This window comes from Pongo abelii, chromosome 18 (assembly GCF_028885655.2).
Source record: "Pongo abelii isolate AG06213 chromosome 18, NHGRI_mPonAbe1-v2.0_pri, whole genome shotgun sequence".
Taxonomy (NCBI): domain Eukaryota; kingdom Metazoa; phylum Chordata; class Mammalia; order Primates; family Hominidae; genus Pongo; species Pongo abelii.
In genome coordinates this window covers 3,469,263-3,493,722 of record NC_072003.2, presented here as the reverse complement: position 1 = coordinate 3,493,722, position 24,460 = coordinate 3,469,263, and the positions used below count along the sequence as shown (strand labels likewise).

The 24,460-nt window shown below is 47.1% G+C and overlaps 2 protein-coding genes and 1 non-coding gene across 4 annotated transcripts; 2 read left to right on the top strand and 1 right to left on the bottom strand.

Annotated features, from left to right (window-relative positions):
* Positions 1 to 151: 151 nt before the first annotated feature.
* Positions 152 to 11,224, top strand: LOC103892622 (uncharacterized). Its single transcript, XR_010137811.1, has 3 exons — positions 152 to 242; positions 510 to 691; positions 8,144 to 11,224. It is a non-coding gene; the product is annotated as an uncharacterized LOC103892622 (transcript).
* Positions 4,838 to 6,620, top strand: TIGD7 (tigger transposable element derived 7). The gene has a single exon (XM_063717532.1). The coding sequence runs from the start codon at positions 4,838 to 4,840 to the stop codon at positions 6,485 to 6,487; it is 1,650 nt and encodes a 549-aa protein (XP_063573602.1). The 3' UTR covers positions 6,488 to 6,620.
* Positions 11,225 to 13,991: 2,767 nt separating the features above from the next.
* Positions 13,992 to 21,962, bottom strand: ZNF263 (zinc finger protein 263). Of its 2 annotated transcripts, none has more exons than XM_009250399.4 (6): positions 21,213 to 21,962; positions 20,180 to 20,360; positions 19,663 to 19,697; positions 19,267 to 19,393; positions 16,877 to 16,993; positions 13,992 to 16,059 (listed from the first exon to the last, which is right to left on the bottom strand). In XM_009250399.4, the coding sequence occupies exons 1-6, from the start codon at positions 21,597 to 21,599 to the stop codon at positions 14,894 to 14,896; spliced, it is 2,013 nt and encodes a 670-aa protein (XP_009248674.1). In that variant the 5' UTR covers positions 21,600 to 21,962; the 3' UTR covers positions 13,992 to 14,893.
* Between the last annotated feature and the right edge of the window lie 2,498 nt (positions 21,963 to 24,460).

Below are 24,460 nucleotides of genomic sequence, written 5' to 3'. Positions count from 1 at the left end.
CAGGCCCGCCCTCTGGCTAAGGCGTGTGAGCCCGGCCTACTTCCTCGCCAGAGAAACTGCCGCCAGCCCCGGCGGGAAGGGTTAATGCCACCGAGTGTCCAGACCCGCCGAAGCCTAGAGGGCCTTGCACCGGCTCACCGCGTGGCTGTCGCTGTCTCGTTTCCCCAGTGGGGGAGGCGTCGCACTGCCACGTCTGTTCTGCGTGGCTGTCGGGCGGCGTTTGGTCCCGGGAGCCTCGCCGGGTAAGGGTCGCCGCCCAGCTGCGCGCGCCGTGTCGTCGGGCTTCCCGCGGCCCGGCCGGCCGTGCTTGAGCTCTTGCTGGGCTCGTCGCAGCCTCCTCGAGGAAGAGGCATTTTGTCCGGGTCGGGCCACTCGCTAGGTCAGAAACAACGGCCCCCCTAGGGTTTTGTACCGTTTTCTAGGTCTCGTGATGCATTCCCCACAACTATTTTTACTTGAGGTAGGTTTGAACCTGTGAAATAGGTTCTTTTTCTATCTCTCCTTGACAGAGAAACGGAGACCTAAGAAGTGACTTGCTCAGGGTCACATAGCTCAGCAGTGGCGGCCGCTAATCGGAAATAGCTCTCCTGTTGTGTTATCCTCTGCGTTTTCCACTCCAGTATTTCTTCCCTAGAAAATGGGATCCTTGTTTTCATCTTATATCTCATGCAGCGCCTAACATAGTCACCTGGTAAGATAGGCATTCCACACATATTTACTGAATCATAGTTGTAAGAATCTAAGTGTTTTGGGTGTTTGGTGATCTCTGAATTAATCCGTTTTTGTAATGTCAGTCTGTACCAGTTGAGGGATTATTTAATAAGTCCAGTATGAGTGGTTTCCGAATTACCAGTTTTTGTAACGTCAGCTTATACCAGTCAAGGGACTATTTATTAAGTCAGCTATGTGTAGCCAATATTGCAGAGTTGAGTAAGACGTCTTTGTCCTTAAGCAGTCTCTTGAAAGGACTGAGCAATTTCGTGAGTATCAGTAACACAAGGTAAGAATAGGACATAAACTGAATGCTGTGAGAACTCCAAGAAAATCTAAGTTGATTTGGGGTTGGGGGAAATTATAAAAGACCTTGAGGGATTTTGTCCACAGCAGGGAATGGAGACACATTCCAGGCAGAGGGAAGGGTAGGAGTAAAGGCTTTAAAAGCTGGAAACATTAGAGTGTGAGATCTTAGGTAGGTTTTTACTAAGTTGGGCTGCATTTAGAGGAAGAGTTTTAAAAGTTAGAAAACGAGTTTATGTGGCACTTATACTGGAGTCCTTTGAATGGGAATGAAAAGAGTGCATTTAAGAAAGTAAATCCTGGCCGGGCGCGGTGGCTCACGCCTGTAATCCCAGCACTTTGGGAGGCCGAGGCGGGCGGATCATGAGGTCAGGAGATCGAGACCATCCTGGCTAACATGGTGAAACCCCGTCTCTACTAAAAAATACAAAAAAAATTAGCCGGGCGTGGTGGTGGGCGCCTGTAGTCCCAGCTACTCGGGAGGCTGAGGCAGGAGAATGGCGTGAACCCGGGAGGCGGAGCTTGCAGTGAGCCGAGTTCACGCCACTGCACTCCAACCTGGGCGACAGAGCGAGACTCCGTCTCAAAAAAAAAAAAAAAAAAAAAAAAAGGTAAATCCTGGAGCACAATTTGAGCGTTTTTGTCTGAGCTGCTTTCTATGGCAGTTCATCTAAGGTAAGTTTAAGGTAAGAATGAAGATGAGAGGCCATTACGCTATTTTTGCTTTTGGATGGGATGGTATGTAACTCCTCTTAGGCATAGATCTTGATCCATTTTAAGTGAGAGAGAAAGATAAACAGAGATTTAATAATGAGCATCTGCCTAAGTCACTTGAATATGTGTCTAAGTAGGTTCATTTCCTTAAAATCTCAGCCAGGTTGGGATTTCATTTCTTCAGAAGTAAATATTGTTCTCAGTCTATCAGAACCAGTGGACAGTAACATCCTCAGCATTAAGATTCTCATCACCTGGCCTAATGCTGAATATATAATTAGAATTTATTAAGTTGAATAAGTGAAGTTCTGCTAGCAGTGCTAAGCAGTGCCCTTTGTATATCATTGACAGGCCTGATTAATAACATAGGAAGTTGGTTAAAGGGAAAAGGGATTCATGGGAAAAAGAGGCAGCAAGGCACAAATTGTGAATAGTGAATAAGAGGCACTGATGATTTTCATTGTGTGACGTTTGCTGCCATAGTGGCTTATCCTTTGAAGCCCACAAACGTTCCTTGAGCCTTTCCTTTTGGTTTCACCTCCCCTTGCTTGGGCACTGTTTTAGAAATGATGACTGTGCCTGGGCGCAGTGGCTTACACCTGTAATCCCAGCACTTTGGGAGGCCTAGGTGGGTGGATCACTTGAGGTCAGGAGTTCAAGACCAGTCTGGCCAACATGGCAAAACCTTGTCTCTACTAAAAATACAAAAATTAGCAGGGCATGGTGGTGCATGCCTATAATCCCAGCTACTTGGGAGGCCGAGGCACAAGAATGGCTTGAACCCTGGAGGCAGAGGTTGCAGTGAGCCGAGATTGTGCCACTGCACTCCAGCCTGGGCGACAAAGCCAGACCCCATCTCAAAAAAAAAAAGACGACGGCACAGCTGAGAAGCATTGAAAGCAAATACATTAATTCTGAGACACCCACACGACTGTCATAGTGGCCTGAATATTTTTGCTAGGTGACTGGCTCGAGTTAATGGTGCTGCTATTGGCTAGCAAATATTTTTTTATTTTTCCATTTATAAGTGAAAGAGATAAACCAAGATTTATCTCTGAGTTATCACTTACTAACTGCCTTAATTATAGTTGCCTCATTTAGAAAGTTGCTTGATCGTAGCCTGCCATTGGCTCCACACCCTAATTACTACCATATTCTCTTGTAATCTTCTCCATGCTCCATAACTCATAGTTGGCATTTCTTGCAATGAATATTACAGGAAAACCAGTGGTCTGACTCTTCTGGGTTTTTAGATGAGAGACTTAAGAGAATTCTATGGGCCAGGCGTGGTGGCTCACGCCTGTAATCCCAGCACTTTGGGAGGCTGAGGCAGGTGGATCACGAGTTCAGGAGTTCGAGATCAGTCTGGCCAACATAGTGAAATCCTGTCTTTACCAAAAAAATACAAAAATTAGCCGGGTGTGGTGGCACACACCTGTAGTCCCAGCTACTCAGGAAGCTGAGGCAGGAGAATTGCTTGAACCCGGGAGGCTGAGGTTGCAGTGAGCCGAGATGGCAGCATCGCACTCCAGCCTGGGTGACAGAGCAAGACTCTGTCTCAAAAAAAAAAAAAAAAAAAAGAGAGAGAGAGAGAATTCTATGTAGTTGAGGAATGAATGGGCCAGTCAGATTCTGCCCTAAAGAAGAGGAAGAATAATTGAGATACCAGCCATTTCCCTTATTTCTCTGACATACTTTTCTTTCTTCATAGCACCTGGAATGGATAAAAGTGGCAGTTTTTGTTTCTTCCCATGAGGTTGTGTATCTGGAATAAGAACCAGGAAATTAATCTAGACTAAGACATTTCTAAGGACCTGGAATGGCTTTGGGGAGCACCAGGAGGACCTGAAAAGAGTATTTGAGGGCCTAGAGGGACAGAAGAGTTTGCCAGTAGGATTTATGAGAAACAATTGATCAGAAACAGCAGCAGAGAAACCTTTTAGATTTCTTCTGTGGAAAAGTTGAGTCTTGGTTCAAATTAAGTAAAATAAACCCTGAAGAGAAATCAAAGTCTCAAATATAAAAAGTATGTTACTTATAATGTAAATTTAGGAAAACAAATGAAAGGACAGATCTTTAAAATTTTTTAAGTATGGTGAAATATTTGTAAAACTTTTGGGCTCATCTCTAAGAATTGCTGTGATTCTGAAACTTGATAATATCTCAAACAGAGAACTGTTTCAGTGAAAAATAGCACTTGAGAATACATCAGATGTTCCCAAGAAAGAAGATCTGAGAATGGTAAAGTGCCACTGACAAATAAATTATTTACAGACTTACATATTACCTTGGCAAACACAAGAGACATTCAAGTTAAAGCATGGTGCTTGAGAATACTATACTGAATGCAATAAAAGTTGGATTTCATTCATATATACAACAGAAACTACTTTCTTCTTCACTTCAAGATTCGGTACAACTGTTCCTGAATTCCAGCTCTCCATACATCCCAATGTCAGGGTCCTTGTAGCTTGGAGCCCTTATAAAGGTAGATAAACTGCTGCCCAGTGAACGCTATGTACAAAGCAATTTGAGCACCATTTTCTTTTCTAGCAGTGAGGTAAAATCAGGTCTTTTTGGAAGGAGAGAAGCCACATTGCATCTCTGCTACACACAGGATTACTCTGTCATTGCCTTTGAGTCTTTCACACTCCCTTCTTCTCAAGCATCAGTTTTTATGGAAACTTATCCCACCTGGGTCCTTTCTTGTGGGCACATCTTGCTCAATCCCTCCTCTCTTCATATTGTCCCTTTTCCGGTATTGAGTTAGGGAAAGTATGCAGGTATTCCTGTCATTCCTGACTGAGGCTGTTGTATCTGTCAAAAGAGAGAAGTAGGAGGCATTCCGAAAAATGATCACTCATGGCTTGCAGGAGCAAGAGCCAGACAGGACTTTGGAACTGGCAGCTTTCTGAGAACATAAGACCTCCACCTCTAGACTAGCTCTTCAGTCATGGTTATCCCCTTCAGTCCATTATCCTCCAATACAATGCCTTCTGGGGCTTTGAGCTAAGTTTTGTTTAAAAAATGTGGGGGTTTTTTTTGCCAATTCATTAAGGCTTTTCCCTTTGTTTTCTCCTGTTGGTGGTTCAGAGTTAAATTCAGTATGAATAAGAGAGGGAAATATACAACACTGAATTTGGAGGAGAAAATGAAGGTTCTAAGTAGAATCGAAGCTGGACGATCACTTAAAAGTGTAATGGATGAATTTGGAATCAGTAAGTCAACATTTTATGACATTAAAAAAAATAAGAAGTTAATTCTGGACTTTGTACTGAAGCAGGACATGCCATTAGTAGGGGCTGAGAAGAGAAAGAGGACAACCGGAGCCAAATATGGTGATGTAGATGATGCGGTCTACATGTGGTACCAACAGAAACGCTCAGCCGGTGTTCCAGTAAGAGGCGTGGAGCTTCAGGCTGCTGCAGAGAGATTTGCACGGTGTTTTGGGCGAACAGATTTCAAAGCTAGCACTGGTTGGCTTTTTAGATTTCGAAATCGGCATGCAATTGGGAACCGAAAAGGATGTGGGGAACAAGTCCTAAGTTCAGTTTCTGAAAATGTTGAGCCATTTCGACAAAAACTGTCCACGATAATCAAAGAGGAGAAACTGTGTCTAGCTCAGCTATACAGTGGGGATGAAACGGACCTCTTTTGGAAGTCAATGCCAGAAAATTCTCAGGCAAGTAGGAAAGATATCTGCCTACCAGGGAAGAAAATAAACAAAGAAAGGTTGTCTGCCCTTTTATGTGCAAATGCAGACGGAACTCATAAATTAAAGTCAATCATTATTGGAAAATCAAAACTGCCCAAAAGTGTGAAAGAGGACACAAGTACATTGCCTGTGATATATAAGCCCAGTAAAGATGTTTGGTTCACCAGAGAATTGTTTTCAGAATGGTTTTTTCAAAACTTTGTTCCTGAGGTCCGACATTTTCAACTTAATATTCTAAGATTTCATGAAGAGGACGTCAGGGCATTGTTACTTCTGGACAGTTGCCCGGCTCATCCTTCCTCTGAATCCCTAACCAGTGAGGATGGTCGAATAAAATGTATGTTCTTTCCCCATAACACTTCAGCCTTGATTCAACCAATGAATCAAGGTGTGATCTTGAGCTGCAAACGGCTATATAGATGGAAGCAACTTGAAGAGAGTCTTGTAATATTTGAAGAAAGTGATGATGAGCAAGAGAAAGGAGATAAAGGAGTTTCCAAAATTAAAATCTACAATATAAAAAGTGCAATTTTTAACTGGGCAAAAAGTTGGGATGAAGTAAAACAAATAACCATAGCAAATGCATGGGAAAATCTTCTTTACAAAAAGGAACCTGAATATGATTTTCAAGGCTTAGAAGATGGGGATTATAGAGAAATTCTTGAAAAATGTGGAGAGTTGGAAACTAAGTTGGATGATGATAGGGTGTGGTTAAATGGAGATGAAGAAAAGGGTTGTCTCCTAAAAACCAAAGGTGGAATAACAAAGGAAGTTGTTCAAAAAGGAGGAGAAGCTGAAAAGCAGACTGCTGAATTTAAATTATCTGCTGTAAGACAGAGTTTGGACTACCTTCTTGACTTTGTTGATGCCACACCTGAGTTTCGGAGATTCCACTTCACACTGAAAGAGATGCAACAAGAAATAGTCAAGAAACAGTTCCAGAGTAAAATCCATTCTAGAATTGGTAGCTTTTTGAAACCTAGGCCTCATAATATTAAGGACTCCTTCAGTGGGCCTTCAACTTCTGGTTCTAATCATTAGATTTTGTGTTTAAAGATTTCTGCCATTATATGATGTAGGCCAGCTGTGAATTGTCATATTTTAGCAACTGACATTATTTTGTATATCAGTGTCCATTTATATAATGGTTATAAAATTTACAGTTTAAAAATAATACATTTGTGTTTCTTTAAATTTATTTAAATTTGTGTTTCATAAATTCATTTTTTTAAATTTTACACAAGGATCTGAATAATGAAGTATTGTCCCAGATTATATAAGGTGGAATGCCTTTGAGAAAAGCATTAGTTTGTAATCATAGTATATAACAATGAAACTGTGCTGACTAGTTCTAGTTAGCTTTAAGATAAGGATAGATTAGGTTTTCAATTTAATGGTAAAACACACTCTGCTTTCTTAACTCTGTTACTATCTATTTAGTGTTTGTTTTACTGTGAAAGTAACATGCTGATTATAGGGAATATGTAAAAAAAGATAAAAAGCACTCAATTCTATTGACTAATGATATCCCCAACACTTCGATGTATACCATATATTTTTTTAAATAGGGAGATTACATTGTAAATAAAACCTTATCTCTTACTGTCAACATATTTTATGGTTTGTTATTAATAAGTTAGCATTTATAGAGTATATAGGATTGTATATATATGTTAGTCTTCATAATAATGACTTCCCTTTTCAGATACATAAGGAAACGGATTTAGAGAGATTAAGTAACTTGACAAAGGTCACATAAACTAGTAAATAGCAGAGATGAGACTTAAGTTCTATTTAATGCCAAAGCTCAGGCTTTTAACCATCATGCTGCACTATTTCTGAGAGTTTCCCTTAGGTCATTAAAATCTCTTAACCTTACATTTGATGGTTTTTCAATACGCCACCAGGGGATGTAACATATCAGTTGAACTACCAGGTCAAATAGAATGAACTTTTGAAAAAACTTGGATACACACTGTTAAATTGCTTTCACATTCTTGCCATTATTTTGAAAGTACTTTTCCCAAGGCACCAATCCCAACATTGAATATTGTTATGCTCTTAGCTTTTTGCTAATTTTGTAACCAAAAGAATGGTATCTTTATGGTTGTTCCCTATTTAATATAAGGTGTCAGGTGAGTTGATATTTGCAAATAACAAGCATTGTTTGGATAATTAGTTCTTATTGGCTTTCAATGTTTCCTTTCTCATATATTATCTTCAAGAATCTGTTTCTGGCTGGGCGCGGTGGCTGACGCCTGTAATCCCAGCACTTTGGGAGGCCAAGACGGGCGGATCACGAGGTCAGGAGATCGAGACCATCTTGGCTAACGTGGTGAAACCCCGTCTCTACTAAAAATACAAAAAATTAGCCGGGCGTGGTGGCAGGCGCCTGTAGTCCCAGCTACTTGAGAGGCTGAGACAGGAAAATGGCGTGAACCCAGGAGGCGGAGCTTGCAGTGAGCCGAGTTCGCGCCACTGCACTCCAGCCTGGGCGACAGAGCGAGACTCCGTCTCAAAAAAAAAAAAAAAAAAAATCTGTTTCTGAGATGCGTATTCTGTTACAGTGGTGAATACTAGGCAATTATAGTATAAAATGAGTGACTAAATACAGTACTACTGGTGTCTACTGTTGCTGTAGTACCTTGCCATTTTCATTACTGGCTAATGTGAATTTCTCTCTTTTTTTTTTTTGAGATGGAGTCTCGCTGTGTTGCCCAAGCTGGAGTGCAGTGGCACGATCTTGGCTTGCTGCAACCTCCGCCTCCCGGGTTCAAGCAACTCTGCCTCAGCCTCCTGCGTAGCTGGGATTACAGGCGCGTGCCACCACACCTGACTAATTTTTGTATTTTTAGTAGAGACGAGGGTTCACCATGTTGATCAGGTTGGTCTTGAACTCCTGACCTCATGATCCGCCTGCCTCAGCCTCCCAAAGTGCTGGGATTACAGGCGTGAGCCACCGCGCCCGGCCTGTGAATTTTAATGAAAAGCAAATCCCCACTTTCCATGTTCGAAAATATACAAGCTATTCTTACTATACTAAGTCAACTTCAGCATAAAATTTATTCAAGCCTCCTCCAGACACCAACTCCCTCTGGGAATTTATTCATAATTTAAGTAAAATTGGGAAGAATTTACATTCCTTTTTTCTCCTTTCAAATTGTAAGTGCAGTTTTCATTTAATGGAGTTCTCATATTTTTTATTGTTCCTAGGTAGGTTTGTTGTTGCTGTAAGTGGGATCCTTTTTTATTAGTAGTGATTGCTGATATTTTCACCTTGTAAATTCAGTAGTTATCTTTTTTGTGTCTTATTCTATTACCCAGAACTTGTAGAAAAAATTTATCAACATTGCCACTGGGCATCCTTTTTACATTCAGTTTAGGCTTGATTTGTGCTTTCTTGGCTTATGCAGTCTGCAGCCTGGTGGAAGATGGGAGACCTTTAACATCAAGCAGCTTGACTTTTTCTTTTTTTAAGATTAGTCCATAATGACTGCAAGCTGGGGTTGGGTGAGGGCGAGGGTAGTAATTACTCTTTGCTTGATGTTTTGCCTCTTTTGAAAGACCTTCCAGGCCTGGGACAGGATGGATTGTGGAAGCAGAGGGGGATGGCAGATGAGGACTCTGGGCAGCTCTCTAGTTCTTTTTAGTTTGGGTCTTTGCATCAAACATCATCATTCTTTTTAGTGATAATAAATTCCTAGAGTGACCGAGAGTCACCCCAGTTTTCAAAAGTACTTATTGATTCTGGAAACTTCCTGTTAACTGTTTCATGTACTAGACAATAGCATGTTGTTGGAGATTCAGCTCTGAATAACCAAGAAAATGAATGAGAACAAACCACCATGGGATGTGTAAGGGCCGGAGCCAAAGTGAGCATAGGGAGGGCCTTTGAGACTTGGATAGCAGGGGAGGTGTCTGAGAGGACAGTGCGTGACTTTTGAGCTGGGATTTAAAGTTGTGAAGCAGGGGCTCAGTCTCTGCGGTGGGCACGTGTATCTCCCAGGCAAGCTGCAAGGTCCCTGGACCGTTGCCCTGGGGGCCTCTGGCGGAGAAGAGCAGGAAAGACAGGTCAAGGCCAGTGTCCTTGAGGGACATCCTACGATTTTAGACGGGTCTCGGCCCACGTAAGTCTTGACCGCTCCACCTCCTGGATCTCTCCTCTCCACTCTTCCTCCTCACTGCCCTGCCCTGGTCCAAGCCCCCTTCACCTTCTGCGTCGACTCTGCCTCTTCACTTGCCCTGCCTTCCTTTTCTGTCCCCTCTCCATTCTTGCCCAACCCTTATTCTCTTACCAGAAGAGAGCGAACTAAAACAAAAAGGGGAGCCTCGGGCTTTAGACGCTTCGTGAGCCTCCCACTGTTTAAAGAAAGGCCCAGCTCCTAGGGCGGCCCCGCGCTTTCCTGGCGCCCGCTCGCACGCACCCCAGCTCGGCTCTCCCATCGCGTCGCTCCGCCCTCCGCGCCTCCCGCTAGACCGCGAGGGCCGACGGGGAAGCTTTAGAGGGTGCAGGTGCGCCACCGCCTCGAGTCTAGGAGAGGAAACCCCTGCGGCTGTGCTTGCGGGAACCACCATACACCGCAACCACCATACACCACCCGGGCGGGAACGCTGGAAGGAAGAGGAGGGGCAGTAACTTGGGCGGCGGGGGCGTGATCGTGGCCCCAGGGGTCTGGGCACAGGTCCCGGGACGGCCGCGGGAGGAGGAGCGGCCAGAGGACAGGGAAAGGCCGGGACCGGGTGCAGGGCGGCCTTCGCCTCTGGGGGCACAGCCGACGCTCAGGGGAGCGGCAGCCCCGAGGCCCGGGGCGGCGGTTGGAGGAGGCTCGTGGGCCCAGCCGCGTGTGAGCCGATGCGGAGCAGGAGGCGTCTGCTTTGCCCAAGCCTGAAAAGGGAGTCTCTGGTTCTGCAAATCACTCCCGGGGATAGGAACTTCTCCGAGAAGTCCAGGCCCTCACCCTTGTGCCGGGTGCTGGGGCTGGCCTCCTCCCGGGAGGCCCAGGAGAGCCGAGAACTCCCTCAAGGACAGCAGCACCTCGGGAGTGGGGCACTGGCCTCCTTGAACGGAATGGAGGGTAAGCAATTCCTCATGATGTCCAAAAACATACGCTGGACTTCAGAATGATACTCCTTAATGTTTTTCTTTCCCGTTCTCGCTGCCTTGAGAAATACTACTCTCCTTGGAGCAGGTTGGGGATGCTTGAGAGCCACCAGATTTCTGACGGAATCTTTTGAGACATTTAAGGTGTCTCTGTAGCTAATTGAGAGCAATAACATTAACTGGAAGTTCAGAATTTTTTTGTGATCTGAGTCATTTTTCCTCAACCATTTTGTCGTTGTTGAACTTAACCTAGATCATTCCCAGCGCCTCTTCACTGTACCACTCAGGCAAGGTTTAGCTGCTCTTATTAAAAAGTGTATGATGGGAAGGAAATATTAACTGCCCTTTCAAGAACAGAAGTCAATTTTTAATTGGGAGTGCTTGCAAGCTAGACTGAAGAGTTAAAGAAAATATTTCAAATAAATAAATAAATAAATGCATTTTGCTTGAATTCATCTAGCTATTCCTGAGTTCCTGACCTCCAAAATTAAGTCTCCTAGTGCCAAGAAATTTGCTAGGTGGTTTTCCTGTAACACACATTAAAACACTTTACATGACTTAGTTGTTTCAAATGCTTGTGAAACACTTTCAAAAATTACAAGTTTTAAAGCAGTGGTGATTTTGCACATTCCAAAATAGTATCAGTTAATGTAATGAATCACTCTTCTTTAAAAAGTGCTGAGTCTAGGCCGGGCACGGTGGCTCACGCCTGTAATCCTAGCACTTTGGGAGGCCGAGGCGGGTGGATCACGAGGTCAGGAGATCGAGACCATCCTGGCTAACATGGTGAAACCCGGTCTCTACTAAAAATACAAAAAATTAGCCGGGCGTGGTTGTGGGTGCCTGTAGTCCCAGCTACTCGGGAGGCTGAGGCAGGAGAATGGCGTGAACCCGGGAGGCGAAGCTTGCAGTGAGCCGAGATTGTGCCACTGCACTCCAGCCTGGGCGACGGAGCGACTCCATCTCAAACAAAACAAAACAAAAAAGTGCTGAGTTTAAAACCTCAAATTTCAGATTATGGTGCTGAGACCCAAAAGTTCTTTCATTACAGCCATCAAAACTTTTAAAGTGACTTCTGATGGATTTTTCTGAAAAATTCAGTGCTTTTAAAACACTTCTTCCAGTCTGTGTCCCACCTCTGGCTTTGTCATCATTGCTCCCCAGCCTGACCCTGCCAGGCCTTTTCACACGGCTTAGATGTGGCACTGGTTCTCACCCACCAGCATCTCTGCTGGTTTCATGTGCTACCTTTCCTAAGGATGTATGGCTGCTGCTCAGGGTCACTCCACATCTCCCAAGACCCCTTTGTACCCATTTGGACTTAGAGGCTAGAGGTCCTTATTGTCCCAGGGTTAGTCTCCCTGTGACATAAAAGCCACTCAAACTGTTTTGGCTTCTTTTACAAGAGCCCTAGTGGGCAAAGTATTAATGTGAAAAAGCACTAACTTGGACATCTCTCGCAGTGACCTAGTTCTCACACTGCTATAAAGATACACAGACTGCGTAATTTATAAACAAAAGAGGTTTAATTGACTCAGTTCTGTGTGGCTGGGGAGGCCTCAAGAAACTTACAATCATGGTGGAAGGGAAAGGGGAATTAGGTACCTTCTTCACAAGGTGGCAAGAGAGAACAAGCAAGCACGCAAGTGAAGGGGGAACTGCTACACTTTTAAAACCATCAGCTCTCGGGAGAATTCAGTATCAGGAGAACAGCATGGGGGAAAACCGTCCCCATGATCCAAGAACTTCCCACCAGGTCCCTCCCTCGACACATGAGGATAACAATTAGAGATGAGATTTGGGTGGGGTCACAGAGCCAAACCGTATCAGACCTCATGGGGGCCTGCAGTAAGGGAATCAGACCTACTCTCTCAAACATGAGTACAAGGGAAGGAGATGTCATCAGTCCCTGAAATTCCTGCCACTGTGGTCTTCAGTGACCTCAGTCAGTGTTAGGTGCTTAGAAGGAAATCTTTTGGATCATCTGTTGACAGGTGGCACAAATAGAGTACTTTCTTACATGCTAGGCATAGGGCTGCTTTCTGTAGTTATTTTCTGTGATGTCATCTCATTAAAACAGGCCAAGAACAGCTAAGCATGTGAAGTTTACTAGAAGGGGAACTAGACTGAAGATTGAGTGAAGCGTTCCACTGGAATGCCTTTTTAGGGCAAATACCCGAGAGTCATTTTCTAGCTTCAAGCTGCAGTGTTCCAAGTATGAGCAGCACCAGTTGGACCACATCATAAGATCTGTGTGGGTGATGTTACCAAGGGAGAGTAGATGGAAGGGGCGCTTTCCAGTCTCTGTCCACATAAACTGCCATCTTAACCAGAGTGCTTTGTAGGAACACCAGCTTTACATTCCATCTAATTCATGACATCAGCAGCCTGGCTGGCCCTGCACTGCTCCACTGGAGTGTGGTCCTGCTGATCCTACTCTGATCTCTCTAATCCTAACCCTCCACTTCCCTGACCTCAACCCCCACACCACCACTGCCCTCCTCCTGTGCACAAGCTGATTAAGAGGAAGTTACAGAAATGAGAAATAGTGAGATATTAAAAAACTAGCTCAGACAACCAAAGAAAAACTCATACTAAACTGAGGCAGGGCTGAGAGAAGGATCAATGGAGCGCTGTTTCCACGACTTCCAGTTGCTATATCCATCAGCCTGTTCCCAAAGGACTGTTTCTTCATTTTTTTCACCCGAAGAACAGCTGGATACCTTCCTCCGGGTTCGTATCCTGAGGTGTTTTCCTGGCATCTGATTTCCTACTCTTAGAATACTCCCCCGTTTCCCACAGATACACACTACTACAATTCCTATTTCTGATATGCCATTCTAAAATGTAATGCTAGTAATCCCAGCACTTTGAGAGGCCAAGATGGGAAGAACGCTTGAGCTTGGGAACTCAAGACCAGCCTGGGCAAATAGTGAGACCCCATGTCTACCAAAAAATAAATATAATGCTTTCCCTTAATAATTGCTCCATCTCCTATATCTTCCTACCATTAATAATCAATAACTCAGTTATACTGAGACCATCTTAGCTTCCACCCTGGAAATCAGTTGCAAGACCAAAATATCCTGTTCTCTAAGAGTCAGATCTTCCTCAGCTACTGAACAAGAATGTAAACATTCTAAACAAAGAATTGAAAACATTTTTACTGCTATAGACCTCAGAAGGAAAGAATACTTTCTACAGACCCTATGACAGCATCACCCCAGCAGCTATTTGGCTTGACCCTTTGTTACCACATGGCAGTCCCAGCCTGGAGGCTGCCAGGACCTCACCTGCCTCTGCCTGTCTGCTACCTCCTTTGTCAGAATCTTCCTGACCAACCCCGTAAGTCTATGAGAAAGCAGGGCCTCTGACCAAGGCAGAGGGGAGACAGATCAACACTCGGGGGTCTAGACAGAGGCTTTCAATGAAGACTCACACACATTTATGTTTCCTGAAGATATTTATTCCCATCCAAACATTTTCAACAGGGAAAGACACAATCCCCAATTTCCCCCTAGGATTCACATTTTCAATTTTCCAGGGAATCTCTCTTTCCTGGAATGCTCTTGTTCCTCTGGAGTCAGGAAGAAGACTCCAGAGCTGTTTATTTTTCTCACACAGGTTGGGGGAATCTCATTCTCCACAAAGGGTAATCAGACACCTACTTCCTCTGCCAATTCTTGGGCTGACCTGCAAATTCCACCTTATTATTGCCCTTGGGCCTCTGGTTCCTTTTTGTCTGAGGTCACATTTGTATGTGTGATCTGCCAATGGGCACTCCTGTTAGGCAATCGTAGGGCACGTGGTGGCTTGATCTGGACTGCCCATGGCTTCCCAACTGGGGCCTTCGGGACAGCTGCAACTCAAAACCAGTCTTTTGTTGACCTTCAGCTGATTTCCCAGGGCACTTGGCCCCTCTTCTTTGGTCTCAGGGGTCCCGGAAGCCCAAATGCTCCTACTGAATGTCCCAAATGAGGAAGAAGTATCAAAAACATCACATGGATTCCCAAACTTGTTAAGGTAAACTGGACAGTCAGGCACCCAAATCACACCTTGGCTTTAAAAAGACCAAGAGGGTAGAAGCACCCTGAGGCAGGGTGGACTTAACAGAGAATTCCACCCTGAGGTCACCTCAGAGACTTGCCATCCTTTCTCATGCAGACAGAACTCCTTTTCAGTTTCATGCCAATCCTCTGCTGCCTCTGCACCTCCCTCACAATGAGCCCCCATTACCTGAAGAATGCAGAGGTCATTTGGTCGGCTGGGCAGGGAATACCAGCTCTTGCCAACAGGCCCCTCTGAATATGCCACCTCACCTGTGGCAAAGAGAAACCCCGCTGTTACTAACCTGTGTGAGTTCTCTGATGACTCATAAGACGGGAACTCCGAGAGAAGCTTTCTCCACATTCAGAACATTTATAGGGTCTCTCTCCCGTATGCGTTCTCAGGTGGCGAATCCGATTGGAGCTGTGGGAGAAACTGTCTCCACACTCATGACAGGTATAGGGTTTTTCTCCTGTGTGGATTCTCTGGTGCCTGATTAAATTGGATCTATGAGAGAAGTTTTCCCCACAAAGGGTACATTTATACGGTTTCTCTCCTGTGTGTGTTCTCTGATGTCTGGTGAGGTGCATGCCCTGCCGGAAGCTTTTCCCACAAGTCAAACATTCAAAGAGCTTCTTCTCTGCCTTGTGGGCTCCATGGTTTGTAAGAAAGGGGGTGCTGTCACTCACAGCTTCCCCACACTCAGAGAAGGGGTAAAGTCTCTCTCTCTCATGAGTTCTTTCGTGAATGACGAGGTGTGAACTCCGAGAGAAACTTTTCCCACACTCAGGACACTTATAAGGTCGCTCTCCAGTGTGAATTCTCTGGTGCCGAAGGAGGTTGGAACTGTGAGCAAAGATCTCCCCACACTCAGGGCACTTGTAGGGCTTCTCCCCCGTGTGTGTTCTCTGGTGCCTGTGGAGGTTGGAGTTGCAGGAGAAACATTTTCCACAAATGTTGCACTGATAGGGCTTCTCACCCGTGTGGGTGCGCTGGTGGCGAGTCAGATGGGTGTTCTGACTGAAGCATTTCCCACATTCAAGGCACTTGTGGGCCTCCTCTCCCAGGTGTGCTCTGTGTAGTGACAGGAAACGTGAGTTCCCACCAAAGATTTCACTGCAGTCCACACCCATACACAGTCTTTCAGCTGCATGTATTCTCTGGTGCCTAATTAGGTTTGAGTTGTTTGAGAAATTTTTGCCACACAAGGGACATAAATGGAGTTTCTTTGGCTGCAGTTCCTTTGGTCGCCCCAGTTCTCTGCCACTTGAGGCTCCTGCCAAGGCCTGCTCCATTCCACCCTCTGGGGGAGGCGCCCAATCCCCTTGCGGCCGGTCACGAGGTCTTCCCAGCTCAGGACTCCAGGGTACCTCCCCTCGGGCCTGGTCAGGAAGCAGCACCTGAGGGTGGATGTTCTCAGAGGACACAGACGGAACACCTTCCAGGTTCTCAAATTTCTCTTCTCCTGGTAGAGAGAGAGAAACCAAACCCTTACATTATTTCTATGCTGGAGAAAAGAAAATCCCACCTGTCTGCTGCTGCCTGTTAGGTCAGCAGCCCAGAAGGGCTGCTTCTACCTCAGTCTCCCATCCTCTCCTAAAGGTAAAGCACTCTGGAGAAGCATCAGGATAAAGTGTCGGGCCACTGGTCAAGGAATCAGAGCCGAGACCAGTCTTAGAATTTTCCTTTCCAGCTGAGCCTCTCGCTTCTGCCCTTCAGGAATGGGTGGGATGGAACAGGGCTGAGACTAGGGTGGGGCAAGTGAGCTCAAGAGTAAGGGCCTCCTTGAACTCTGCACCCTGGGTTCCTCACTTGCCTCACTGGGATGGAGAATGGCAGGGTCAAAGGACGTAATGTACCTCTCTGGCCGCTGTGCTGGGCCGACCCTGCACCCAAATCCTCAAATGCCTTACTCTGCTGGGTGCGGTGGCTCACACTTGTAAATCCCAGCACTTTGGGAGGCCGAGGTGGGTGGATCACCTGAGGTCAGGGAGACCAGCCTGACCAATATGGAGAAACCCCGACTCTACTAAAAATACAAAAAATTAGCCGGGCGTGGTGGCGCATGCCTGTAATCCCAGCTGCTCAAGAGGCTGAGGCAGGAGAACCGCTTGAACCCAGGAGGCGGAGCTTGCAGTGAGCCGAGATCACACCGTTGCACTCCAGCCTGGGCAACAAGAGTGACACTCCATCTCAGAACAAAACAAAACAAAAAAATGCCTCACTCTTAACTGTGAGAGCCTTGCTGCTTGCTGGGCAGGCCGCTCGTCTTCATTCCTTACCTGGAGCTGGGCCTCTGGGGCTCAGGCCCTCCTTGCAGCTCTGGACACTGGGATCCCATAGCTTTCCTCCTTGTCCCACCTGGGTGCCTGGGACCTCCTGACTGGGAATGTGAGACTCTGTTCACAATGAAAGAAACAGATTTCTGTACTGCCACTTTCCTCTACCAGGGTAGGGAAACAGTCTTGTTCCCTGCCCTCAGTGGATAAATACAGAATGCTCCATAAATCTGACAGCAGTTACTTGGAATATACACAAACTCTTCCCAGTGGATACCTCTAGAGAAAGAAATTAGGGGAGGGAGACTATTTTTTTTTTTGAGACAGAGTCTCACTCTGTCGCCCAGGCTGGAGTGCAGTGGCACGATCTCCGCTCACTGCAACCTCTGCCTCCTAGGTTCAAGCGATTCTCCTGCCTCAGCCTCCCAAGTAGCTGGGATTACAGGCGTGCACCACCACACCCAGCTAATTTTTGTATTTTTAGTAGAGATGGAGTTTCACCATGTTGGCCAGGCTGGTCTCAAACTCCTGACTTTAAGTGATCTGCCTGCCTCGGCCTCTCAAAGTGCTGTGATTACAGGTGTGAGCCACTGCACCTGGCCGATTTTTTTTAACATATTCATGGTACTTGGCATGTTTTTTTGCAATGAGAATGTACACTACTGTAATTAAAACAACTATAAAATGAACATGGTCAGTTCCTTGAATAATCCATTTAATATCATAAAAGAGCCTTGTCTCTACATATAAATACAAAATAGAACTAAATTTGACCGGGCAACTCCAGGGAAAGAAAATACAACATAATAGACAATCAGAAAAGGACCCAGGGCTCTAAGAGGACCATGAGATTAAAACCCACAAGTGCCATTTCTATGCTGTGCCAAAAAGAACAACAAAAACCTCCACCTCCAGCAAACATGGACTCCAACAGAAGTTTAATTCCAACAAGCTGTAATCTGATCTCCTATTTAGCATCTCTCACTAAAAGAGCCATGTTCAACTTTGGACATCACAGCAGTGAAAAGTAATATGGAAACTGGTACAGTGGCACACTTCCTGATTGCTTGAGCCTAGAAGTTCGAGAGCAGCCTGGGCAACAGAGTAAGACTCACCTCAAAAAAAAAAAAAAAAAAAAGGCCGGGTGTGGTGGCTCACACCTGTAATTCCAGCACTTTGGGAGGCGGGTGGATCACCTGAGGTCGGGAGTTCAAGATGAGCCTGACCAACATGGAGAAATCCTGTCTCTACTAAAAATACAAAAAATTAGCTGGGCATGGTGGTGCATGCCTGTAATCCCAGCTACTCGGGAGGCTGAGGTAGGAGAATCACTTGAACCCGGGAGGCAGAGGTTGCGGCAAGCCGAGATTGCGTTTGCAGAATTAGTGTCAACAAATGTATAGTTGTGATACTTTTTAGGCAAACCTGATATATGGAAACAATGTGCAGTGTGTCTTTTTTTGTTTTGAAACAGAGTCTCACTCTGTCACCTAAGTTGAGGTACAGTGGCATCATCATAGCTCACTGCAGCCTTGACCTACCGGGCTCAGGTGATTCTCCCCTCAGCCTCCTGAGTAACTGGTACTACCACCACGCCAGTGAGTCTTTCTACTGGTGTGTTTCAACATAGGTATAATCATAATGTACACACAGTCTTGTTTCATGTTAAGACTTCCCCAACTTACTAAAAGAATTCTCATACATACAGAAAAGTTGAGGGAATTGTACAATAAATACTGGCATATCCTCCACATAAATCCAACTATATGTCAGTCTGTCATATTCTGTAGGCATAATTTTAAAACACTGAGTAATAGTACAAGACATAGGTGCATCTTAATTTATGATTTAGCCTACTTTGGAGCTATACATTGTTTCCAAATTTCCACAAGACCCTCCCCACTTTCTGAATTTTTATGGGCTGTGAGAGATGATAGGCAGGAATGTTGATCCTACTACCCCTGAAATTTTTGTCTTTGGGGATAAGCCTAGAAACACTAACGGAACACAGGAAACACTGGCGAGCTCATAAGAATAAGCATCTCAAAATTGCAAGGAATCAACCATTTAGAGCCCCCCCAGCATCCTGGGACACTGCATGTGTATGATGCTGGCAGGTTGTCACTGCATTGGATTTGCTCTGCCCTAGGAAGTCCACACGGCTCAGACTCGCCTTAGGCTCTGGCAGCTGGGACTCCAGTCCAGGGCTGCCTGTGCCAACTGTGCCACTTGGCAGATACATGACTGTCATACAGGGGACTTTAGACAAAGGGAAGTCTCCTGTGGAGGCTTCCTGGCAAAACTCAGAGTCTGTGTCCAGGAGGTGAATGAATAAGGGGCAGGACCCTGGTCAGAAATGGCACAGTCATCATCCCTGGAAAAGAAGTCCTTACCCAATGAGTCCACATTCTCATAACTCTCCTGCACCGTGTCCCTGGAGAGGGCCCTCTTACTAGGATCCTGATGCCCCCACTCCTCCTGGGAGATGTACATTGCCACGTCCTCTAAGCTCTCAGGCAACTGAAACAGCACAAGATCTCCTTTAGCCCCTGATGCACCAAGAACAATTCAAGCAGAGTCATGGGTTAAAGGGGCAAAATCCAGGGATGCCAAGCACACGTCATGGGGGAAGAAGGGTGTCAGGCCTACAAGTGAGGTGTGAAACAGACAAAGCAGTGGGGGAGACGCTGTGGTGAGGGAGAAAGGACCTTCCACATGGAGAACCCCCCACCCCCAACACTCAGGGGAGGAAGGGTGCTGAGGGGAGATAATGGAAACTTCCACATCACCTGGGGCCCAGTCATCTCCTTGTCTTCCACGTTCCCTTCAGGAGGAAAAAGAGAAAGCCAGGGAGCAGATAATGCTGAAGGTGACAGAAATTATAATGAGAATGGCATTCCTAACTCTTGGCAACCCAAGGATTATTAAAACACAGTATCCATTCCCCAACACCCAGTCTCTGCTTTTGCGGATGACACTAAACTGCATAGAGGCCTAACATAAGCTGATATCCAAAATGACAGGGTGAGAGGGAAGGAATACCAAGAGAAGCACTCCAAACCCTGCATCATTCAAGTGGTTCTAAATCGCCTCTGTTCTGCATAAAAAAGGGCTCTACTGAGACTCCCTTCCCTTCCCCCAGCCCCAGGAGAACCCACACCACCAACTGCAGGTCTTTCATTCCATAGGTGAGAACCTGAACTTCAGAAATTCCTTCTCCTTCGCACCGGTGCTACATCCTGCTAGTGTCGGGGGCAACCCCCAAGCCCCTCCTCCCTCCCACCTGCCCAGATAACTGTGCCTCACCCCTCTCCTTTACAGCCTGGGGGTCCCTTTGGGGGCTGGGGCCTAGCAGCTCCTGCAGCCTGGGGCCAGGGCTTCGCTCAGTCTCCATTGGCTCCAGCTTGAAGCTCGGTGACTCTCGTGCTGTTTCCAGAGGCAAAGGCTCCTCCAAAAGCACTTCTGTTCCCCGCCCATGGTTTGTGACCTGGGAACCAACCCACATCACTCATCACAACAGGGCCCAAGAGGAAGGGAAATTAGTATAGGATACTGAGAGCAAGCCTTCAACAGAGAACCTCAGGCGATCCCTTTGGGCCCAGGTAACAGAAAAACGGTTTACACTGAAGGCTTTTTTGATCCCATGTGCAGGGGGAGGGGTTAGGGAAAGGGCCCACTCCCAGAGCACACCTTCCCCACACAGCTCTTAAGATACACCTCACTCCCTTTTGCTCTCCCCACCTTTTCTAGGTGCTTCTATTCCTCACTATAGGATAAGCTAAATTGGGGCAGCCCTGGGGACCAACGACCTCAGGGCCTCGGTGCCAAATTATCTTTCAAAGTTCACAATTAACGGAGGCCCAGCTTTGCAGAGAAGACCAGACCGTGGACCCTAATATAACAACAGCTAACAAGTACTAAGCACTCATTATAAGCTAGTAGTGTTCACAACTTTACATGCTGCTCTCCCTCTAAGCCCTAGAAAGTATGTTAATACCCTCATTTTACGAATAAGAAAACAGGCCGAAAGAGATCAAGTAATTTGCCAAAGTAACAAAGCTAGTACTAGTAGATTGAGGATTTGAACGCTGGCGATCTAACTCCCCGGCTAACACTAACTGTTGCAGGGACACTGCCTCCGCGTGGAAACAGGGCACTCTTCACTGCTTTCGTTCATTTGGGGAAAATCTGGAGAATGAGTGTTCCAGGTTAAATCACAAGTCCTCTTCCCCACGTAAGGTCTACTCAGGGCAATTTACTTGAATTCGACCGGGGGCGCAATGTCCCAGTGCTCAGGGCTAAACAAACCACAGATAAAACAGCTCTTTCTCTCTCTCACCTGTTGTCTCAGTCTCCCAAGCTCTCTCTGCATATCCTCCACAAGGGTCACCGCTTCTTCGCCGCTCTCCGGATGCAGCTCCTGCACCCTGCTCTGGATCTCCTGGGGCAGGATGGTCAGGAACTGCTCCAGCACCAGCAGCTCCAAGATCTGCTCCTTCGTGCGCATCTCAGGCCGAAGCCACCCATGGCAAAGCTCTTGGAGCCGGCTGAGGGCTTCCCGGGGACCAGCTGCCTCTTGGAAGCGGAACCGTCTGAAGCGCAAGTGGGAGGCCTCGGGGCTCGGCCCTGGGTCAGGCGGGGGCAGCTCCTGGCTCCAGGCGCAGTCCTCCTCCAGCTTCACTATCAGGAGCCCTTCCCGTTCCTGGGAGACCGGGCCCGACGCCATCGTCAGGTCTCCAGAGCGCCTTAGCCCGAAACCAGCCGTGCCCGCCTACGAAGGCGCCCTGAACCCATGTAAGGATGGACGGCGCCAGCAGGAGCCCGGGGCTGGGGGCTCCTAGTCCAGGCCGAGGAGCCCCGCTCCAGCCCAGGCGCGGCCGGCTCCGGCGCCTAGGCCTCAGTCGGTCCCAAGCGCCGCCACGCCGACCCCGTGGCCCATCTGCGCCACGACTTCCCCGAGGCAGGAACCGAGCGCCACGCTTCCCACCCTACAGATGACCCACGCAAGACTCAGACCTCTGCTCCCACGCCGGAAGTCTCAGCGCACGAGTTAGGCGACCACAAGCCCACGGCGCCTGCTCGTGACCAACTTCCGGGTCACGTTTTGCGAACTCCAGTGCCCATTAGGTCAGGTTTCGCCACACACTCACCACCTACCAATGAGAAGGGAAGATTTGCCTGCGGGGACGGGACAAGCGAGAGACCAATTGGAGACGAGAGGCGGGGCCACGGGGCGCGTCCAGAAATTCTGGGAGTGACTGGGGGCAGGGCTGCTGGATCCAAGCGAAGAAAACAAGCTTGAGGCCGTTGTGACTGCCGGGCAACCTGGGTTAGAATTACTCCGGAGCGTTTGGGAAAACGCAGATCCCAGGGCCAGGCGCTCTCCAGTGCGTCAGTGTCGGGGTGAGACTCGGAAATCTGAATTGTTAATAAGCTTCCCCCGATGAATCCTTCCCCAAGCCAGGCCCCACCCGCTTCGGCTACTCTGGGCTGGCTGAAGATGATCCCACTGGCCCCTGCGGCCTCGTCGGCTCCGGAAGCCGGGAGCTCATCGGCATCTCGGGGAGGCCAGGAAACTGGCCACCCCCCGAGTCAGTGGCGCCGCGTGGCCTGTGGCGCGGGGCCTGCTGGGAGATGCAGTCCGCTGCGCGGCCTCGCGACTGCGCGTGCGCCCAGGGCGAGCGCCCAGGAGCCGGGCGATATCTGAAACCCCGAGTCCCGCGGAGAACCCTGCTGGGCTTTGGGCTCGCTTCTGCTGCTGGACGTCCCAGAGGAGCGCTCGGGTCCGGGCTCGCGGCACCTGCTTCCGATTTTAGACCGGATTTTATATCTGCCCGAGACGTGCGGCGCCTGCAGTTCATTCTCCAAGTTTCAGTCTCTTACCCAGCCCTGCAAGGGCGGGATCTGCCTCCAGCTCCGCCGTGGACTTTGATAGTTGGGGGCGAGTGGCAGGAGGGCCGCAGGGCCGATTCCCTATTGGGCGCGGTTGTGGGCTTTGTGTCGGTGAGCGGGGCTGCCCAGTTGTGAGGCGGCCCAGGTCCTCCGGGCCGTGAGATTCGCAAATGGAAGCGTCCTGGGATTGAATCTGACAATCAGTTACCGTGTATTGAGCGCTTATATGCAGATCGATCCTGAAAACACGTTTGTATGAAGCAGATGCTATTAGCAGCCCCTTCCTACAGGTGGTGGCACTGAAGTCATTTGCTTGGGTCACACAGCTAGTCTGTCGCCAAAGGTGAGGCTACCATGATAGTAGAGGGTAATATGGGATTAAAGAGGTCGGTTTGGGATGACTAAGTGAAAAGAGTACTGATATTTTAGTTTTTTTTTTTTTTTTTTCCCCGAGACGGAGTTTCGCTCTTGTTGCCCAGGCTGGAGTGCAATGGCGCAGTCTCGGCTCACTGCAACCTCCCCCTCCCGGGTTCAAGCGATTCTCCTGCCTCAGCCTCCTGAGTAGCCAGGATTACAAGCGCCTGCCACTACGCCTGGCTAATTTTTGTATTTTTAGTAGAGACGGGGTTTCACCATATTGGCCAGGCTGGTCTTGAATTCCTGACCTCGAGTGATCTGCCCGCCTTAGCCTCCCACTGTGCTGGGATTACAGGCGTGAGCCACCATGCCTGGCCTTTTTTTTTTTCTTATTTTATTCCAGGGAAGATGACATATCCACAGGCTGTCGTGGCAGATGCAGAGCCAGCGACCCCATAGCACTCAAGGTCCAGTTTGGAAAGCCTTGTTTGCTCCCTAGGACCATTCTGGTGGTTTTAGGCATGCCTGTTTTTTTGTTTTTGAGATAGGGTCTTGCTCTGTCGCCCAGGCTGAAGTGCAATGGCACGATCATTAGACATTCCTATTTCAAGAGACATAGATTCTAGACTCATAACCAATTGCAGAAGACTCTAGTCTCAAAACCACTTTTCTCTCTGACATTTACTATGTAATCTCAGGCAAATTATGTAATCTCACTAAACCCCAAACTTCAGTTTCCTCATGTGTTTTGAGGGACTACTATACGCACCTCACCTCATATCACTGGGTTAGGATGAAATGAGCTGAGCTACACAGGATGCTTAGAACAGTACCTGGCACATAGTATGAATCCGATAAATAGTAGCTGTTACGCATGCACAGCAATTTCCTGAATGCGTACCTTATCTCAAAAAAAAAAAGCCACTCAGATTATTATTGCAGAATCTGGCATGGGAATGTTTGCAGAACTACACATACCTTGAGATAGGGAGAATGAGGGATTAATCATTTTCTATCTAAGGTCCTTTTGATTTTTTGCTATTAATAGGTACTTAAAAGTAGATGAATTTGTCAGGAGATCGAGATCATCTCCTGGTTAACACGGTGAAACCCCGTCTCTACTAAAAATACAAAAAAATTAGCCGGGCATGGTGGTGCGCACCCATATTTCCAGCTACTGGTGAGGCTGAGGCAGGAGAATCACTTGAACCTGGGAGGCAGAGGTTGCAGTGAACTGAGATCGTGCCACTGCACTCCAGCCTGGGCGACAGCAAGAGTCCATCTCAAAAAATAGTAATAATAATTTAATTTTAAAAAAAAGCAGATGAACTTTCAGGG